Raw genomic sequence first — 22,287 nt, 5'->3', positions numbered from 1 at the left:
GTGAGGCTGTCTTTCAGAGTGATTCCAAGGTCCTAGACATTTCTCGATTGATCCAGTGACCACTCACCCAACACTGGTTTTAGTCTCCACTTGATGTACATTTTACAATTTATGTACCGGCGTTGCGATAAAATGAAGCTGATATTATTTTCTTAACTACAATGCAATATTGAATCTAGATCTTGATTGATTCCGTGTGCGTTCCCAAGATATTATTTACACAGTAATTTTAAATCCTCAGCTAAAAAGAACCATTTTGAAGTTAAAACCGTTTCAGTTAAGTCATTAGTGAAAATAGGAGAAACTAGTTTCCCAAGTTTTGAGCCCTTAGGTACAACCGAGGTGAACGGCGGACTCTTCGATTTTAGATATCAAATTGTCACGTTTTGGAGTCTGTTGCTCAGGTTAGTCTTGAAAATCGTGAGCAGCTTGCCGTCTATTGCAAAACATTTGATCTTACGCAATCGTATTTCAAGATCAATTTGGTCAAATTCTATGGAAATGTCAAGAGAAATGAGCCATTTTCTGAATTTTTCTCAGAACTGAATTTCTTCATCTGATGCTGAATAGGAGAACTCGGGCCGGTTTTGAGAAAATCCCAATAAAAGGGAACCTCAATAACTTGGTATAACCACCACATCAAGGGGTGAAAAGATATTTTTTATAATTAGAGGTAAACAAATCGATGAGACACGACAGAAATTGAAATCTCATACGTAAGTCATGCCATGAAAGGCTCAGTGTATTGCTCACCTTACTCTTCTGAATATGCCTGAATGTAGGTACTTTCCCTGACACCTGGAAGACCCGCCAGGTACTGCCGATCTTCAAAGAGTAAAGCAAAGCAGAAGTAAGCTGCTACAAACCTATGTAATTACTCTGTTGTTGTTCGAAAGTGCTCGAAAAGGCTATCTTTGACGCCATCTATAACCACATCAAGACAATTCAGATTCCAAACAGACAGCAATATGTTCGCATCGATGACAGCAGATCATAACTGAAAACAGTAACAAGTGGTGTCCCACAGTGGTCCATCCTGGGCTCCCTATTGTTCTTGCTTTTCATTAACGAACTCCCTAAATCATTAGATGAGGGCAGCAATTACGGCTACGCTGACGATTTCAAAGTTATTATACTGTAGCAGAATCAGCTGGACAGCGTAGCGTACAGTATTGAAGACTGGCTAAACTCAAACCAAATGCTGCAAAACATCTAGAAATCAACACTTCTCAGTCTGTGAAGCAATCTGCAAGCTACCCGAATGAATAAAATTCTCACCACAGTCATGATTTAAAGCGACGTAGAAGTGATAGTGAACAGTAACCTCTCCTGTTACTGCACCCGCCGGGCAATCAAAGCGATCAATGCCCTGTTTCAGATCGACCGAATTCTCGCAAAATTGCTCAATCTACACAAAACTACATGCCTACACCGGCTTCGTAGTGCCCATCAGAACCTACGCCTAGACATGGATGCGAATCAAAGGAAACAAAGAGAAACTAGAAAGAGTTCAAACGCTGGCCACTCGGTGGATTCTCGGGCCCCACCAAGGGTACTACAAACGGACTCCTACCGCTCTACATTGAAATGCATGATGTCCTAATGCTGCTATCGATGCTCCAGAACAAATTTGACATCGAAATCGAGAACGCCCTAAAAAATGCCTATGACTTTACGAGACAGTTCGAAAGAGGTGAGCTACCAATAGCCAAAACCAGGCTGTAAAAAACCGACTTCTTCGCACGAACTAAGAGACTCTACAACTGCCTTATCCGCGCCTGTCCGAGCGTTTACGAAAAACACGACAAACGGACTCTAACTGACATCTATTTTAACAACAAGAAAGCTAAGAACTTGCCTGCCCACCCTTAAATCACCTTCTGTTAAGAATCTGAAATCCCATGTCGTATATAAAGTTACATGTAACGGATGCAGTTCCATCTATGATGGCCAAACCAGCCGACATGTTACCACTAGAATTTCAGAGCATCAAAAGAAGGATTCCCCTGTTGGACAACACCTTGTTGAATGTTGTGGTACAACGCATAACGTAAAATGGGAGATTCTTGATGCATATCGCGGGGTTGAAAAACTAATGACGATAGAAGCGATCTACATCAAAAAGCTGAAAACGCAATTAAATACGCGCGATTAGTATCGGGGGCGGGAATTGACATTGAAGTACTAGTTCAAATACAAATTTGACTTTTGACATTCAAAAAATTCTGATATATGTTAATTCGAAATTTTGTCAACCCCAAAAAGTAAAAAATAAAAACAGATAGGAATAAAAGTAAAAATCCCTTTTCAGGAATAGAAAGCATTATACCCGGGATTTTCATAAAATCCGTAATAAAAAATGAATTGATTTTAGTGTAATAAGTGTCAATAAAATGTTGTAAATGTGATTTTAACTGTAAATAATTTCGAAAATTCGTTGTTATTTTAACTCATTTCTTAGAATTATAGTCAAAGACAAGTTCATATACTTTGTAAATGATTTCATTTAATTTTTAAACCTGACGATGAACGCAATGTTCGAAAATGTTCGTTTTAGTTAATCAATTTAAGTTTTAATTGACAATTACTTCTCTGCATCTATGTGAACTTCTTCAAAAGGAAGTATATCGAGGCAAAAGATTGCGCATGGAGACTTATGCAGATGTGGAAACTGCAACATCTTTGAAAACCTACAACAAACTTAAAACTTGGACTGCAAAAGGGGGAAACCAACTAGGGAGCTTGCCCTGAAGTCTATTCTGGTACGAGTATTACATAAGTTTATCTTGCAGGCTATTTTCAATGGACTCTAAAACTTTGAATGGCCTCGCCGAGGGACACAAGAATGCAATGAAAAACTGACTCTAACTGGTGACATAATGATCTTCACAGCTGGTAGGCTCTAAACAACGGAAGGAGAGTGATTTCTGGACAAGGGCTGTTGATTTGGCCAATACGTTTCGGGGATATTTTGTAACTACAGCCACTGAGATCTGAAAAACAGATTTTGAACTGGGGGCTTATCCCTAAATTCTATGTTATTGTTTTATGGAGATACCTCCAGCCTTTTAAAGAAAATCCAATTAACGATACAGTGAACATTGGCAGGTCAATTGGTAGTGGTAGTAGTAGCGAAGTCTTTAGGGATATACTATGGGTTTTCACCCTTTATGTCATTAGTGAGTAAGTTTGGAATGTTGGTTACAGTTCGTGCATTGGCAGAGTATCCTCCAGGTACATAGATTAGCTTCGTTGAACTTTTCGAAGAATTTCCAAAATTGCTGTGTTATTCGTGCTTTTCTGTTTTCTTTCGTTGTTAAGTCGATATGTTTAATGACGATGAAATTTTAATGTGACAATGACTTGCAACAGGAGAAAGAAACTAATTAAACGGTGCTTAAACCAATAATAATAATAATAATTATTATTCTCTGCTACAAAATATAGTGTGCTTATGTTGCCATAACATAATTTGCTGATAGTTTGGAAATAATTCAGATGGCTATGCAATGAGTCTGCTTGTTGGTCAGAGTCTTTCAATGAAGGTACGATGAGCCATCGATTTCTATGAGTAATGGAAAGTATAGATTGCTCCAATGTTTCGAATTGTTTTCAGGACTTGAGCAGGAACGAATTTTTAACAGATCCAACAAGGCTAGATCTGAGCGACCCTGTTAGCCTGAAAAAGTTAAAAGAATGGAAAACAGAATTGACAAATGAATGGTACAAGGAGCTCAAGATACAACAGGCGTACCAAAGGATGGAAGGCGTGAGTGAATATTAGATTATTGAATATGATAAGAATGAGCTCGCAAAATTAATACCAAATTCGAAAAATAGAGAAACATTACTTATAGTATCCGCATTTATCTCACCTTGGTTGCAACGCGACCTCTTCTTAGCTGTTGAAAACAGCTATTAATACAAGATTTTTGCACCATAACTTATTCGTGTATACGAACTACTGCTTCGCAACTAAGCTTTCTACAATATTAAACTATTGAAGGAAAATATTAAAAATAAAATGTTTGCAGATTTACAGTGATCAGAATGTTAAAATGATCAGATGCAACTTGTTTGGTTGGTTGAGTTCAATATGGTTTATTACGGAAATATTTTAACAGAAAAATTGGCATCAATAATTTCTAGTAGAGTGTTTAATTGAAATTAAACAGGCGACCGTTGAAAAGGCATAAATTGATTGAATGAAAAGTCCGGCTCTAGTGGTGATATAATGCGGACATTTCTTTATAAGTAAATCAAGTTTTTATGTTCATACTAAAATCGAGTTTTATTCTTAACCACCTCTCTGTGCTATAATGAAATCTTTTGTTTTCAGGTCGAAAGTGGATTTTAAGAATCTGTATTATGCGTGTTTTAGTGGGGGTTTATTGCTAGTTTAGGATTGGCAAAACTTTTAAGTCACTAAGTTTTTGGTTCATTACCATAGTATACCGGCTATGTTTTGTGTTCAGGTTAAGTTTGTTCGGGTGTTTGGCCTAAACGCGGACAAAGTTTCTTTTCTAAATTTTGTGCAAAATTGAGTAATCTTCCGTTGACAAAGTCGAAAATTTAAAAATACGTTTTTAGAATGTCTAAAAAAACTTGATTTTAATGATACCGCTCAAACTGCAAAACACTATACTCTTAAGATCAGTTGATTGCAATTTCCCCGCGAACGAATTGTGGTAGAATTTTCATTTCATAGGGAAAACATGAGTGTTCTTTGTTTTTACATTCTAAAGATATAGCTAGAATTCTTCCAAGCTTATGGAAGCCTTTTGATTTGTTTTCAGGCGTACGCACAGTACGGCAACCGAAATCAAGTAACAGACGATTCGCTGCGTGACTCAAGATTGAGGGCGGAGGAAATGTTGCGACAGCTCACCGTCATCAATGACAAAATTTTCGCATCTGATGGTATGTTCTTGTGTGAGCGTATTTAGTACAGTAATCATGCGACAGTTTTAACAACACAAAGTGACCGCGAACCAGTCAGTTGAACGTTAATTGGTCAATTACACATTACAAGCAAATTTTTAGCAAATCTTTTACACTTTTGTTAAACTCACCTTTTCGTTAAATAATCTCAATTGTTTTGTTTGCGTTTACGTAAGTTTTTCTGCCAGCGTGTTTAAATTGTTTTGTTTAAAATTACTACTCATGCATAGAGCTAATAGAGTGCTGTTGGGGGTGCAGGCGTGAAAGAGCCAGGGTACGACAAGATTGATCGGTAATGTTCACTTGCACAGAGCTCGACACGAGAAGAGGGTACTCGTAGAGTACCCTCTTCTGGGGTAGAATATAAACATCTGTAATCGATATACTATATACATCTTAAAATAACTCTTTTAGTTTGTTCCTCGTTGTTATTTTGTTTCAATGTCTAAGCAAGCCACTTCTTCCAGTTGTCCTGTTATTTTTTGCAGAATTATCCTGTTATTTAAACACGTTATTTAAATGTTGCTGTAAGATAAAAAAGACGTTCTTTTTTGCTCCAAGATTAAACTCAAACAATCAACTATTTTCAACCGAGTGTCCCGAAATACTAAAGACTACCAATTACTCTGCATATAATGATGTATACTGCAAATTAAAACCTAATCAGATTGTCTCATGAAGAGATTCATGATAGTCTTCTTTATGAATGCAAGACTTTTTTTAAAAAATGGGTTTTTCCTTAAAATACATTACAGGTTACAGGTCCTGTAATTGCTGGAACCCAGTAATTTTCGTGTCAACTAAATATAATTTGTATCTGGTGTGGTGTGAGGTTTTGGGCCTTAAGGCACTCTCCTTTTTTTTACAATCCAAAGAGTCTGGATTGTGTTGGTGCTCTGTACTTTTTTACAACTCGAAAAGGAGTATTAGTGGAACGTCTTCTTTTAACGATAATTTTTTGTTTATTTAAAAAAGGATGTAAAAGTCAATGCCGCACGTAAAAGCTTCGTGTTCAGGTAAAACTGCTGAACAAAATTGAAGAGAAGAGAAGAGAAGAAGAGGTTTTCTGGTTATGCGGAAATTTTAGGGAGCGAGAAAATTAGGCGTGAAAAATTTTCTAGAAGCCAGCAGCTTTTGTTGTTCACGTTAGGCAATTTCCACCTGTTTCTTTTTTTTTAGTTTTTTCAACTCCATATATTATTAGTGTCTGTTGTTTACGGTGTGTCTTGCCACTAGTTTTGATGTCTATTCGGTTCTTATTCAAGTTGTTTTTGTGTGAGAAAATAGATTAAAATAAGTCAAATTATGACCTGGTCTGTATTTCTCTGCCATTTTTTCCTGACTTGAAAAATATATTCGGAACTCCTGTTTTACTTGACCTCTTGTTTGAATCTTGATAGTGGAAGTTGATATTTGAATATTTGATTGTACAATTTTAAGTAAATAAAAGAATATTTTTTTAATTTTTAATTGCTCTCAAACGAAGTTTGTAGCAATTATATTAGTCCTGTCGGTCTTTTATTATGAGATTTTTCGCTTGACAGATTTTTCGTCTGACGCTTTTGACTTTTCGTCCTCAAAAACGGGATAAACAGGTAGCGCCCAGGGGTTATTAAGTGCTCTTAGAGCCGTCCAGCTTTGTTTTTGTTCGAACTGTTTTGGAGACCTATACTTATGGTGTGAAGGGCGGTTCTTAGAGGTTGAAAGACCCCTCCACTGTTGACCCCCCAATTTTGCTCCACTCACCCCCGCGCGCTGTTCCCCCCACGCCCCAATTTTTTTGCAATTTATTTCAAGCTTTGTGAGAACTTAAGACGTTTTTTGATTTTTATCAGCCCTAGGTGTCAAGGAATCTCCTATAGGTTTTAATAATAGGGCACTGCATAGTTTCTAGCGGTAGTGGAATGATTTCAACGTTTTAACATAACGAATTTAACATAACAGAAAACCTCCTAAGGGGTTTGATAATAGGTTACTGACAAATTTTTATTGACCATGGAATTGTTCTTCAGCTTTTTAATGTCAAATTTTAGAATTTTTTTTTGATAAAACTTGCTTTTTTCAAGTTTTTTAAAAAATTTTGTCGTTTTTTTAGATTTTTCAGCCTCAAGAGCCAAGGAACCTCCTCTAAGATTTTTAATTAGGTTAATGTTTAAATTCTAGACGCAATGGAATGTCTTGCAAGTTTTTTTTATCACGAATTTTAACATTTTTTTGACAGTTTTTGCCTTTTTTTCATTTTGACATATAGTCATTCTTCAGGTTTTTTGAGCCTCAAGGGTCATAAAACCGCCATTAAGCTTTGGTAATAAGTTACTGAAAAATTTTCTTTGGTCATGGGTAATTTTCAATTTTTCAATATCACAATTGTTAGCATTTTTTTTAAAATAGCACTTGCAGTTTTAAGTTTTTTGAAATGACTTGTCAATTTTCAAGTTCTTCTAGCCTCAAGAGCCACGGAACTTCCTCATGAATTTAATGGTATGTTACTGCATAATTATAGATTTAAGGGAGTGTTTTTCAAGATTTAATATCGCGAATTTCAGCAATTTTTTAAAATATTTGCATTTTTTTCATGTTTTTTTTTCCGGCACCAGGGGTGCTGGGACCTCTCCAAGGTTTTATAACAAACTGCTGCATAGTTTTTAGAATTAATGGGATAGTGATCAATATTTTTTATGACTACAAATGTAGGAATTTTTGGATAAAAGTTAAAGTTATTATCAAATTTTCGGAATTTTTTTATGTTCGAAGTGTATGGATCTTTATGAGCCAGTGAAAGTTTTTCAGGCTTGAAACAGGGTTACTGGATAGTCTCTTGAGACAATGAAATGGTTCTTAAGATATTAAAAACTTGAATTTTAGCAAGATTTTGTTGAACTTTGATATTGTTTCCAAAATTTTTAAAGGTTTTTTGTCCTTTTCTGAGTTTAAAAGGCATTACTGGCCAATGAAACTTTTCAAGTCTCGGAGATAAGTTACTTGACAGAATTTTCGGGACAAAAAATGGTTTTGAACTTTTTTTACTGCGAAGTTGAAAACCTTTTTTAATTTTGCCTTAGTTTTTTTCTATATACTGGGTAGTTTCTTGAGACAATGAAATGGTTCTAAAGATATTATTATCTCGAATGATAGCAAGATTTTGTTAAAATTTGCAATTGTTTTCAAAGTTTTTCGAATATTTTTGTCCTTTCCTGAGCTTAACGATCATTACTGGCCAACAAAAGAAGGGCTACATGACTGAACTCGGAAGACAAAATGGCTTTGATTATTTTGTCACTGCGAAATCTGGAAAATTATTTTTTTTTTAAAAATTGCACTTTTCAGGTTTTTATTTGATTTAATAACTAACAAGGCTAGAAAACTGGAACTTACAGAGTCGAATCCCATCATGGAAAATAATCATCTCTTTCTGTTAGTTAGGTATCTTTTCGTCTCTGTCTCGTTCACGTTTTCTCACTCTATCTCTTTCTTTTTGTTGATACCGCGCTTCAGCTGCTGTTATGTCGCGTAATGTCAAACTCCGATCTTCATTAACAATGTGTTATAATAGAATTTTTTTAAAATCAAAATTGACTTTGCAGGCACTTTTTGGGAAATCATTGTTAATTGCTCTCCAAAGCAATTTGGCAAATATGTTTTATCCTTTTGTCTCTTAGGCATTTTTCGCTGGGTTGTTTTTTCGTCTGACGTATTTGACTTTCGTCTTCAGAAACGGAAAGAGGTAGCGCCCAGTTTGCAATAAGTTCTCTAAGAGCCGTTCAGTTACTGGTTTTCAAGTATGCGATTAACATATAATTTTTTTTGGAGACTTATACTTATGTTGTGAAGGGCTGTTCTTGGAAATTGATCCCACATCCCTCCCACCCATCGCCCGCACATGAGTCCCGCCAATTCACTTATGCACCCCCGCTGCACTCACTTTACGCCCCTTAAATTAATTGAAAGCTAGCCTCACTAAAACGTGGCTAGCTGCTGACGAAGCCAACCGTTCGCTTCAGAGCAATTCGTCCAACGTTAGTCGTTTATGTTTTGTTTAGTTTGTCATCTGTCGTTAGGTGAGGAACTAACAGAATAGGAATATTACAACAATTTCCGTCCGTCAATAATGTTAAGACATCGCTACTTGTGGACAATATCGCTGAAATGAACAATTGTGTTCTTTCCAAGCACACAGAGAAATTAAAACTTTCAAAACTTTCTTTGCTTTTTTTTATTTTCCTTGCTTTTCTCCACATTTGTTTTTAATTGCTCTCAAACGAAGTTTTTAGAAATTATATTAGTCCTGTTGGTCTTTTTTATGCGATTTTTCGCCTGACCCATTCGACTTTCTAAAAAATGAGAGAGAGAGAGGTAGCGCCGAGCGGGCATTAAGTTTCCTTAGAGGTCTTTAGCCGCGTTTAGTAGTCCCTTAAGTGCTTAGTGTGATGAAGATACCGGGAAGGCCGTAGTTTAATGTTTTTGAGTTTTTGAGCCCAAAATGTTGCAAATTTTTCGTGTTTTTTGAAATTTTTGTTGGAACTGTCTGAAATTGACGCTGACTAAAGTTGATAAAGGTCTTTTCCAAGACATTAATACTTTTTTAAACCGTTTTAAGAGCTATATATTTTGGCAATTCAAACAAAAACATCAAATTTACACTAATTATCACAATTTTTTCAAGAGTTTTGAAAGTTTAAAATTTGCAATTGTTTTCAATTTTTTTTGAATATTTTTGTCTTTTCCTGAGCTTAACGATCATTACTGGCCAACAAAAGAAGGACTACATGAGTATGGATATTTATGAGCCGGTGAAAGTTTTTCAGGCTTGAAACAGGGTTACTGGATAGTCTCTTGAGACAATGAAATGGTTCTTAAGATATTAAAAACTTGAATTTTAGCAAGATTTTGTTGAACTTTGATATTGTTTCCAAAATTTTTAAAGGTTTTTTGTCCTTTTCTGAGTTTAAAAGGCATTACTGGCCAATGAAACTTTTCAAGTCTCGGAGATAAGTTACTTGACAGAATTTTCGGGACAAAAAATGGTTTTGAACTTTTTTTACTGCGAAGTTGAAAACCTTTTTTAATTTTGCCTTAGTTTTTTTCTATATACTGGGTAGTTTCTTGAGACAATGAAAGTGTTCTAAAGATATTATTATCTCGAATGATAGCAAGATTTTGTTAAAATTTGCAATTGTTTTCAAGGTTTTTTGAATATTTTTGTCCTTTCCTGAGCTTAACGATCATTACTGGCCAACAAAAGAAGGGCTACATGACTGAACTCGGAAGACAAAATGGCTTTGATTTTTTTGTCACTGCGAAATCTGGAAAATTATTTTTTTAAAAATTGCACTTTTCAGGTTTTTATTTGATTTAATAACTAACAAGGCTAGAAAACTGGAACTTACAGAGTCGAATCCCATCATGGAAAATAATCATCTCTTTCTGTTAGTTAGGTATCTTTTCGTCTCTGTCTCGTTCACGTTTTCTCACTCTATCTCTTTCTTTTTGTTGATACCGCGCTTCAGCTGCTGTTATGTCGCGTAATGTCAAACTCCGATCTTCATTAACAATGTGTTATAATAGAAATTTTTTAAAATCAAAATTGACTTTGCAGGCACTTTTAGGAAATCATTGTTAATTGCTCTCCAAAGCAATTTGGCAAATATGTTTTATCCTTTTGTCTCTTAGGCATTTTTCGCTGGGTTGTTTTTTCGTCTGACGTATTTGACTTTCGTCTTCAGAAACGGAAAGAGGTAGCGCCCAGTTTGCAATAAGTTCTCTAAGAGCCGTTCAGTTACTGGTTTTCAAGTATGCGATTAACATATAATTTTTTTTGGAGACTTATACTTATGTTGTGAAGGGCTGTTCTTGGAAATTGATCCCACATCCCTCCCACCCATCGCCCGCACATGAGTCCCGCCAATTCACTTATGCACCCCCGCTGCACTCACTTTACGCCCCTTAAATTAATTGAAAGCTAGCCTCACTAAAACGTGGCTAGCTGCTGACGAAGCCAACCGTTCGCTTCAGAGCAATTCGTCCAGCGTTAGTCGTTTATGTTTTGTTTAGTTTGTCATCTGTCGTTAGGTGAGGAACTAACAGAATAGGAATATTACAACAATTTCCGTCCGTCAATAATGTTAAGACATCGCTACTTGTGGACAATATCGCTGAAATGAACAATTGTGTTCTTTCCAAGCACACAGAGAAATTAAAACTTTCAAAACTTTCTTTGCTTTTTTTTATTTTCCTTGCTTTTCTCCACATTTGTTTTTAATTGCTCTCAAACGAAGTTTTTAGAAATTATATTAGTCCTGTTGGTCTTTTTTATGCGATTTTTCGCCTGACCCATTCGACTTTCTAAAAAATGAGAGAGAGAGAGGTAGCGCCGAGCGGGCATTAAGTTTCCTTAGAGGTCTTTAGCCGCGTTTAGTAGTCCCTTAAGTGCTTAGTGTGATGAAGATACCGGGAAGGCCGTAGTTTAATGTTAAAAGGTCGTTTTTAGGAGTTTTTGAGCCCAAAATGTTGCAAATTTTTCGTGTTTTTTGAAATTTTTGTTGGAACTGTCTGAAATTGACGCTGACTAAAGTTGATAAAGGTCTTTTCCAAGACATTAATACTTTTTTAAACCGTTTTAAGAGCTATATATTTTGGCAATTCAAACAAAAACATCAAATTTACACTAATTATCACAATTTTTTCAAGAGTTTTGAAAGTTTAAAATTTGCAATTGTTTTCAATTTTTTTTGAATATTTTTGTCTTTTCCTGAGCTTAACGATCATTACTGGCCAACAAAAGAAGGACTACATGAGTATGGATATTTATGAGCCGGTGAAAGTTTTTCAGGCTTGAAACAGGGTTACTGGATAGTCTCTTGAGACAATGAAATGGTTCTTAAGATATTAAAAACTTGAATTTTAGCAAGATTTTGTTGAACTTTGATATTGTTTCCAAAATTTTTAAAGGTTTTTTGTCCTTTTCTGAGTTTAAAAGGCATTACTGGCCAATGAAACTTTTCAAGTCTCGGAGATAAGTTACTTGACAGAATTTTCGGGACAAAAAATGGTTTTGAACTTTTTTTACTGCGAAGTTGAAAACCTTTTTTAATTTTGCCTTAGTTTTTTTCTATATACTGGGTAGTTTCTTGAGACAATGAAAGTGTTCTAAAGATATTATTATCTCGAATGATAGCAAGATTTTGTTAAAATTTGCAATTGTTTTCAAGGTTTTTTGAATATTTTTGTCCTTTCCTGAGCTTAACGATCATTACTGGCCAACAAAAGAAGGGCTACATGACTGAACTCGGAAGACAAAATGGCTTTGATTTTTTTGTCACTGCGAAATCTGGAAAATTATTTTTTTAAAAATTGCACTTTTCAGGTTTTTATTTGATTTAATAACTAACAAGGCTAGAAAACTGGAACTTACAGAGTCGAATCCCATCATGGAAAATAATCATCTCTTTCTGTTAGTTAGGTATCTTTTCGTCTCTGTCTCGTTCACGTTTTCTCACTCTATCTCTTTCTTTTTGTTGATACCGCGCTTCAGCTGCTGTTATGTCGCGTAATGTCAAACTCCGATCTTCATTAACAATGTGTTATAATAGAAATTTTTTAAAATCAAAATTGACTTTGCAGGCACTTTTTGGGAAATCATTGTTAATTGCTCTCCAAAGCAATTTGGCAAATATGTTTTATCCTTTTGTCTCTTAGGCATTTTTCGCTGGGTTGTTTTTTCGTCTGACGTATTTGACTTTCGTCTTCAGAAACGGAAAGAGGTAGCGCCCAGTTTGCAATAAGTTCTCTAAGAGCCGTTCAGTTACTGGTTTTCAAGTATGCGATTAACATATAATTTTTTTTGGAGACTTATACTTATGTTGTGAAGGGCTGTTCTTGGAAATTGATCCCACATCCCTCCCACCCATCGCCCGCACATGAGTCCCGCCAATTCACTTATGCACCCCCACTGCACTCACTTTACGCCCCTTAAATTAATTGAAAGCTAGCCTCACTAAAACGTGGCTAGCTGCTGACGAAGCCAACCGTTCGCTTCAGAGCAATTCGTCCAACGTTAGTCGTTTATGTTTTGTTTAGTTTGTCATCTGTCGTTAGGTGAGGAACTAACAGAATAGGAATATTACAACAATTTCCGTCCGTCAATAATGTTAAGACATCGCTACTTGTGGACAATATCGCTGAAATGAACAATTGTGTTCTTTCCAAGCACACAGAGAAATTAAAACTTTCAAAACTTTCTTTGCTTTTTTTTATTTTCCTTGCTTTTTTCCACATTTGTTTTTAATTGCTCTCAAACGAAGTTTTTGGCAATTATATTAGTCCTGTTGGTCTTTTTTATGCGATTTTTCGCCTGACCCATTCGACTTTCTAAAAAATGAGAGAGAGAGAGGTAGCGCCGAGCGGGCATTAAGTTTCCTTAGAGGTCTTTAGCCGCGTTTAGTAGTCCCTTAAGTGCTTAGTGTGATGAAGATACCGGGAAGGCCGTAGTTTAATGTTAAAAGGTCGTTTTTAGGAGTTTTTGAGCCCAAAATGTTGCAAATTTTTCGTGTTTTTTGAAATTTTTGTTGGAACTGTCTGAAATTGACGCTGACTAAAGTTGATAAAGGTCTTTTCCAAGACATTAATACTTTTTTAAACCGTTTTAAGAGCTATATATTTTGGCAATTCAAACAAAAACATCAAATTTATACTAATTATCACAATTTTTTCAAGAGTTTTGAAAGTTTAAAATTTGCAATTGTTTTCAATTTTTTTTGAATATTTTTGTCTTTTCCTGAGCTTAACGATCATTACTGGCCAACAAAAGAAGGACTACATGAGTATGGATATTTATGAGCCGGTGAAAGTTTTTCAGGCTTGAAACAGGGTTACTGGATAGTCTCTTGAGACAATGAAATGGTTCTTAAGATATTAAAAACTTGAATTTTAGCAAGATTTTGTTGAACTTTGATATTGTTTCCAAAATTTTTAAAGGTTTTTTTGTCCTTTTCTGAGTTTAAAAGGCATTACTGGCCAATGAAACTTTTCAAGTCTCGGAGATAAGTTACTTGACAGAATTTTCGGGACAAAAAATGGTTTTGAACTTTTTTTACTGCGAAGTTGAAAACCTTTTTTAATTTTGCCTGTTTTTTTCTATATACTGGGTAGTTTCTTGAGACAATGAAAGTGTTCTAAAGATATTATTATCTCGAATGATAGCAAGATTTTGTTAAAATTTGCAATTGTTTTCAAGGTTTTTTGAATATTTTTGTCCTTTCCTGAGCTTAACGATCATTACTGGCCAACAAAAGAAGGGCTACATGACTGAACTCGGAAGACAAAATGGCTTTGATTATTTTGTCACTGCGAAATCTGGAAAATTATTTTTTTAAAAATTGCACTTTTCAGGTTTTTATTTGATTTAATAACTTACAAGGCTAGAAAACTGGAACTTACAGAGTCGAATCCCATCATGGAAAATAATCATCTCTTTCTGTTAGTTAGGTATCTTTTCGTCTCTGTCTCGTTCACGTCTTCTCACTCTATCTCTCTTTCTTTTTGTTGATACCGCGCTTCAGCTGCTGTTATGTCGCGTAATGTCAAACTCCGATCTTCATTAACAATGTGTTATAATAGAAATTTTTTTAAATCAAAATTGACTTTGCAGGCACTTTTAGGAAATCATTGTTAATTGCTCTCCAAAGCAATTTGCCAAATATATTTTATCCTTTTAGGCATTTTTCGCTGGGTTGTTTTTTCGTCTGACGTATTTGACTTTCGTCTTCAGAAACGGAAAGAGGTAGCGCCCAGTTTGCAATAAGTTCTCTAAGAGCCGTTCAGCCACTAGTTTTCAAGTATGCGATTCACATATAATTTTTTTTGGAGACTTATACTTATGTTGTGAAGGGCTGTTCTTGGAAATTGATCTCACATCCATCCCACCCATCGCCCGCACATGAGTCCCGCCAATTCACTTATGCACCCCCGCTGCACTCACTTTACGCCCCTTAAATTAATTGAAAGCTAGCCTCACTAAAACGTGGCTAGCTGCTGACGAAGCCAACCGTTCGCTTCAGAGCAATTCGTCCAACGTTAGTCGTTTATGTTTTGTTTAGTTTGTCATCTGTCGTTAGGTGAGGAACTAACAGAATAGGAATATTACAACAATTTCCGTCCGTCAATAATGTTAAGACATCGCTACTTGTGGACAATATCGCTTAAATGAACAATTGTGTTCTTTCAAAGCACACAGAGAAATTAAAACTTTCAAAACTTTCTTTGCTTTTTTATTTTCCTTGCTTTTCTCCACATTGGTTTATAATTGCTCTGCAACGAAGTTTTTGGCAATTATATTAGTCCTGTTGGTCTTTTTTATGCGATTTTTCGCCTGACCCATTCGACTTTTCTCCTAAAAAATGAGATAGAGAGGTAGCGCCGAGCGCGCATTATGTTTCCTTAGAGGTCTTTAGCCGCGTTTAGTAGTCCCTTAAGTGCTTAGTGTGATGAAGATACCGGGAAGGCAGTAGTTTAATGTTAAAAGGTCATTTTTAGGAGTTTTTGAGCCCAAAATGTTGCAAATTTTTCGTGTTTTTTGAAATTTTGGTTGGAACTGTCTGAAATTGAGGCTGACTAAAGTTGATAAAGGTCTTCTGCAAGACATTAATACTTTTTTAAACCATTTTAAGAGCTATATGTTTTGGCAATTCAAACAAAAACATCAAATTTATACTTATTATCACAATTTTTTCAAGAGTTTTGAAAGTTTAAAATTTGCAATTGTTTTCAATTTTTTTGAATATTTTTGTCCTTTCCTGAGCTTAACGATCATTACTGGCCAACAAAGGAAGGGCTACATGACTGAACTCGAAAAGACAAAATGGCTTCGATTATTTTGTCACTGCGAAATCTGAATTTTTTTTTTAAAATTGCACTTTTCAGGTTTTTATTTGACTTAATAACTAACAAGGCTAGAAAACTGGAACTTACAGAGTCGAATCCCATCATGGAAAATAATAATCTCTCTTTCTGTTAGTTAGGTATCTTTTCGTCTCTGTCTCTTTCACGTTTTCTCACTCTATCTCTCTTTCTTTTTGTTGATACCGCGCTTCAGCTGCTGGTATGTCGCGTAATGTCAATCTCGATCTTCATTAACAATGTGTTATAGTAGAATTTTTTAATCAAAAATTGACTTAGCAGGCACTTTTTGGGAAATCATTGTTAATTGCTCTCCAAAGCAATTTGGCAAATTGTTTTATCCTTTTGTCTCTTAGGCAATTTTTCGTTGGGTTGTTTTTTCGTCTGACGTATTTGACTTTCGTCTTCAGAAACGGGAAAGAGGTAGCGCGCAGTTTGCAATAAGTTCTCTAAGAGCCGTTCAGCCACTAGTTTTCAAGTATGCGATTAACTTATAATTCTTTTGGAGACTTATACTTATGTTGTGAAGGGCCGTTCTTGGAAATTGATCCCACATCCCTCCCACCCATCGCCCGCACATGAGTCCCGCCAATTCACTTTTGCACCCCCGCTGCACTCACTTTACGCCCCTTAAATTAATTGAAAGCTAGCCTCACTAAAACGTGGCTAGCTGCTGACGAAGCCAACCGTTCGCTTCAGAGCAATTCGTCCAACCTTAGTCGTTTATGTTTTGTTTAGTTTGTCATCTGTCGTTAGGTGAGGAAATAACAGAATAGGAATATTACAACAATTTCCGTCCGTCAAAAATGTTAAGACATCGCTACTTGTGGACAATATCGCTTAAATGAACAATTGTGTTCTTTCAAAGAACACAGAGAAATTAAAACTTTCAAAACTTTCTTTGCTTTTTTTATTTTCCTTGCTTTTCTCCACATTTGTTTTTAATTGCTCTCAAACGAAGTTTTTAGCAATTATAATAGTCCTGTTGGTCTTTTTAATGCGATTTTTCACCTGACGGATTCGACTTTTTTATGAGATAGAGAGGTAGCGCCGAGCGGGCATTAAGTTTCCTTAGAGGTCTTTAGCCGCGTTTAGTAGTCCCTAAAGTGCTTAGTGTGATGAAGATACCGGGAAGGCTGTAGTTTACTGTTAAAAGGTCATTTTTAGGAGTTTTTGAGCCCTAAATGTAGCAAATTTTTCGTGTTTGTTGAAATTTTTGTTGGAACTGTCTGAAATTGAGGCTGACTAAAGTTGATAAAGGTCTTTTGCAAGACATTAATCCTTTTTTTTAACCATTTGAAGAGCTATATGTTTTGGCAATTCAAACAAAAACATCAATTTTATACTAATTATCACAATTTTTCAGAGTTTTGAAAATTTTCTTTTTTTAGGTTTGTTCAATCTCAAGAGCCAAGCAACCTCCTCTAGGGTTTGGTAATAGGTTAGTGCGTAGTTTCTAGTTGTAATGGAATGGTTCTTAACTTTTTAACATCACGATTTTTAGCCTTTTTGGTCAAAATTTGCAATATTTGTCAGTTTTTTCGACATTTATTGTCATTATTCAAGTTTTTCAGACCCAGAAGCCAGAAATCCTCCTTAGGGGTTCAATAATAAGTTACATGGAATAGTTTTCAACCTAATATCACAAATTTTAGTGTTTTTTAAACTTTTCAGTTTTTGAAAATTTTTGTCATTTTTTAGGTTTTGTCCAATCTCAAGAGCCAAGGAACGTTATCTAGGTTTTGATAGTAGGTTACTGTATAGTCTCTAGATTTATTGGAATTTTTTTCAAGATTTTAACAGCATGAATTTTAGCATTTTTAAATAAATTTTTCAATTTTTTTTTCAATTTTTTTTGACATTTATTGTCTATATTCAAGTTTTTTTTAGCCTCAGTGCTCAGAAAACCTGCTTAAAGTTTGATAAAAAGTTACCGAACTATTTTTATTGCCCATGGAATAGTTTTCAACTTTTTATCAAAAATTTTAGCAATTTTTTGATAATTTTCTTTTTTCAATTTTTGAAAATTTTTGTCATTTTCTAAGTTTTTCCGGCCTCAAGAATCAAGGAACGTCATCTAGGTTTTGATACTAGGTTCTCTATAGTCTCTAAATTTAATGGAATGTTTTTGAAGATTTTATATGACGTTTTAAAAGAGTTTTTGCAATTTTTTAAAGATTTTTAGATTTGTTTGATTTTTTCCTACACCAGGGGCCCTAGGACCTCCGCCGAGGTTTGCTAATAGACTCATGCATATTTTTTGTAGAGTTAATGGACTGGTTATCAATATTTCATTAACTCGAGTTTTAGCAATTTTTTGGTTAATTTTTTTTCCAAATTTTCGAAAAATCATGTTCCAATCTTTTGCATTTTTATAAACCAGTGAAACTATGTAAGGCTTGAATTGGATTTAAGGCTTTATTTAAGGCTTGAGATACTGGATAGTCCCTTGAGACAATGAATTTGTTCTAAAGATATTAACACGAGTTTTAGCCAGATTTTGTTAAATTTTGTGATTGTTTTTTAAATTTTTGAATAGTTTTGTCTTTTTCTGAGTTTAACGATCATAACTAGCTAACGAAACTTCCTAAGACTTGCAGATGGGTTAAATGAGAGATTTCCGGAGACAAAAAAATATTTCCACTGCTAATTGTTGAAACTTTTTGTTTGATTTTTGCACTTTCAGTTTTTCTATATGATTTATTTACTAGCAAGGCTAGAACACTAGAACTTCTTGGGATCTCTTGGGAATCTCATCTTGGGAAATATTCTTTTTTCTCCCTCTCTCTGTCGGTTGGCGTTTCTTTCCTTCTTTCTCGTTCACGTTTTATCTCTCGCACTCTATCTCTCATTTTCCTTAACTCTATTGTTGATGCCGCACTTCAGCTGCCGTTAAGTGGTGTAATGTTATCTATTACCCTCACCTCACACCCCTTCAATTAAGCTAAAGCTAGCCTCACTAAACTGTGGCTAGCTACTAACAAAGCGAAACGCTCGCCGGTCGTTTGAGAGCAATTGGCCCAAAGTTAGTCGATTATTTTTTGTTTTTCTTTTTGCGAACGTCGCAACTCTTGTGAACTCTGTAAGAAAATGTTGGTCCTAACCTTCTCCTCGTGCTTCCTTTTTCTGCAGTTTTCTCGACGCATCAATTTTCATTAATTAACGAAATAACAGTATGTTGGGTTTAATGTTTTGACCCAAATTCCTGACAGTTGTGACAATATTCAGGTTTTTTTAAGGCACCTTTTTGCCTTGAATGTTTCGATAAAGTTGCTGCTTCAATACGCCAAGATCCTTGCGGCTGTATTTTTGTTTTCCATAACTTTGAAATTTGGAATCGGGATGAGCAGGTAGAGCGTGAGTTGATAAAGGTCTTTTGCAAGACATAATTACTTTTCATGACCATTTTAAGATCTATATGTTTTTTCAGCAGTTTATCAGAAACTTTCAATAAAATTGGTCTTTATTGAATAAGTTTCAGCAATGATTCTGTTTGTTGAGTTTGTTTATTTTCGTTTCTCAACGTTTCAGACTGTTTGTCTTTTGGGCTTACATTGATCTGCTGGTCAAATACAGTATTCCTAAGTTATTCTTTCAATTTGTTGAATTGTTTTGCAGGACTTGTCCTGCTGTGTTTTTTTTACTTCGCCGTACTAAAATTTTTTTGCTTTACCTTATTTCACAGCTTGTTAAACATTTGGCGTTAAAGTTTTTTTATTTCTTTAGGCTGGTTTCACTCTTTCTTCATTCTGCTAAAAGTGTTTTTAGAGAGCAGTTTCTCAGCAGAGCATTTCAAAATGAAAGGAGTCAGTATGGAAAAACCAAATCGGAAATAGAAACAGGATACAACCATAAAGCCATTAAACCATAAAACCAATACTCAAACTTTGTTCTTAGTTACCATATCCTGAATGGCATTGAAACTAGACCTGTGGTCTCAGTACGAAACAGGAGCATGTTCAACTGCAAAATGACAGAAAAATAGTTAGCTGTTTAAAATTGTTTGAGTACAAAAATTATTTTTAATAGCTGCGAAGCTTGGTTTTTACAATTGGCCTTCTCTTGTTTTTACAATTCAAAGAATTTGAGTTGTATTGGTGCGCTCTTTTTTTAAAGGTTTGTCCGCGTTTTCTTCGGCTTTTTGACGTGAGATGTCAAATTAGAGTGGTGACTTTGGTCACACTGAAATAGTAAATGGAGCAAAAAATCGAGTAGGTTTGAGGTGTGACTTTTTCAAAAAACCTCCAAAGTGGAGTGAGAAATTGGTGTTTGAACAATTTGGCGGTTTTTGATAGATTTTTTTCAGGTGCTTCAATTTGACTTCTGTTTTCAGTGTGTCCTTTCTTTCAGTGCTTCTAAGGCGTTACACATGTGTTTTAATTGTGCCTATTTACCTTTGCGTGAACTCATTAAGGCGCAGATAAAACTTTATTGAGTTCTGCAAGTTTTCATTGTACTTTTTGATGTCTTATCATTTATTCTCATTGAGGACAGGTTTCTAATGCTGCTGACAGGGGTCCATTTTTGCTTGTTTCTTTTCAACTTTTTCGTCTTAAAACTTACTCTCATTATTGACAGGTCTCATTGTTTGCTTAAACGATTCAAGTAAAGCAAATCCTTTCAGTTTATAGTAATTGCTTTTTTTACCCATATGCTGGTCCGTTTTGAAAACATCTTGATTTTTTTAAGTTTTGCTAGTATTTGTTGTACTTATTGCTGTCTTGTACTTATTGCTGTCTTATAACTTAATCTCATTGATTGCAGGTCTCAACGGTGGTCATTGAGGACTCAGTTAATTGATGTAGTTGTATCCTTCAGTAGCTGTTGCGTTCTGTGTCTTTTATACTAAGTGTCTTCAAAAAGTATGAGCGAGTTTTAAGAGTTGAATTTTCAGTCTTGCTTGTTTTTGTTGTTCTTGTGTTGTTTTATTGCTTAGTCTCATTGCTAACAGCTCTCATTTGCCTTTTAATGAGAACTAAATGATTCATGTCATCAATTAATACAATTCTTTGAATTGTATTTCAGGACTTGTCCTGTTATGTTTTTTTTCTCTAGTCAATCGTTGTCAACTTTTTTGTTACGATCATATGATGTAACAATCACTTCAAATCTGCTTTTTGTTCATTCCTTCACGCAATTTCAAACTGAATTGCGTGCGTGACGTCATTTTTCACTCTTAGTGGAGCGAGTTTTTTGTTCCTTCGGGTGATTAAATTTTTGGTCACGCGTGACTTACCTCACTCTTATAAATGACGTCCTCACTGAAATTGAATTTTCTTTACTTTAATTCAAAGAGATAAAATCAAGTGAGTGTATATCACTCTAATTGAAGGTTATGTATGAGCAGCTAACAGAAGTAGAAATAAGTTGTACAGATTCTCAGGCAAAACTTAACATCTCAGCCCTTAATGAAAAGAACATTTTTTTATTAATAGCCGCACAGCGATAGCTGGGGCTATTACTGGCCTTCTCTTGGTTTTTTTATTTCGTCGTCATGATTTTTGTTACGACCATATGACGTCACAGCCACTTTTTATTCATTCGTTCGTGCAATTTCAACTGAATTGTATATGTGACGTCATTTTTCACTTTTAGTGGAGCTAGTTTTTTGTTCCTTCGGGTGATTAAATTTTTGGTCACACGTGACTTACCGCACTCTTATAAATGACGTCCTCACTGAAATTGAATTTTCTTTACTTTAATTCAACGAGATAAAATCAAGTGAGTGTATATCACTCTAATTGAAGGTTATGTATGAGCAGCTAACAGAAGTAGAAATAAGTTGTACAGATTCTCAGGCAAAACTTAACATCTCAGCCCTTAATGAAAAGAACTTTTTTTATTAATAGCCGCACAGCGATAGCTGGGGCTATTACTGGCCTTCTCTTGGTTTTTTTATTTCGTTGTCATGGTTTTTGTTACGACCATATGACGTCACAGCCACTTTTTGTTCATTCGTTCGTGCAATTTCAACTGAATTGTGTATGTGACGTCATTTTTCGCTCTTAGTGGAGCGAGTTTTTTTGTTCATGCGCGTGATTAAATTTTTGGTCACACGTGACTTATCTCAATCTCAAAAACGACTTCCTCAATTTGATATTGACTTTTATTTACTTTAATTCAAAGAGATAAGGTCAAATGGGTGTGTGTCACTCTAAATGAAGGTTATTTGAGATCAGCTAATAGAGGCAGCAATAGCTTATACAGATTTTTAATCAAAATATGACAGATCAGCCTTCAATGAAAAGACGAATTTTTTTGGTCTGTCTTTTTTACTGTTTTTTTTAGACTGCAGATCTACGAATCTATTGCGGCTATTTTCTGGCAATCTGCCAGCTATGTTGTTTTTTTTACTATATTGAAACTTCAAATCTACGAATCTATGGCGGCTATATTCTGGCAATCTGTCAGCTATGTTTTTCAGTAATTTCTCTCTTTTTTCAATCCCAATAT

At 35.1% G+C, this 22,287-nt stretch overlaps 1 protein-coding gene across 1 annotated transcript in view; it reads left to right on the top strand.

Moving 5' to 3' along the window:
• The first annotated feature begins 3,476 nt into the window (after window positions 1-3,476).
• The window catches only part of LOC142344414 (serine/threonine-protein kinase N2-like), a 71,668-nt gene continuing 52,857 nt past the window's right edge, over window positions 3,477-22,287 (top strand). The window contains exons 1-3 of the mRNA XM_075396033.1: window positions 3,477-3,545; window positions 3,617-3,769; window positions 4,797-4,920. Coding sequence (XP_075252148.1) covers window positions 3,510-3,545; window positions 3,617-3,769; window positions 4,797-4,920 — 313 coding nt within the window. The 5' untranslated portion in view covers window positions 3,477-3,509. The remainder of the gene's footprint in view (window positions 3,546-3,616; window positions 3,770-4,796; window positions 4,921-22,287) is intronic.

This window comes from Convolutriloba macropyga, chromosome 8 (assembly GCF_964194025.1).
Source record: "Convolutriloba macropyga chromosome 8, txConMacr16.3, whole genome shotgun sequence".
NCBI lineage: Eukaryota > Metazoa > Xenacoelomorpha > Acoela > Convolutidae > Convolutriloba > Convolutriloba macropyga.
The sequence above is the reverse complement of the archived record's forward strand: the minus strand, read 5'-3'. Positions and strand labels throughout refer to the sequence as shown.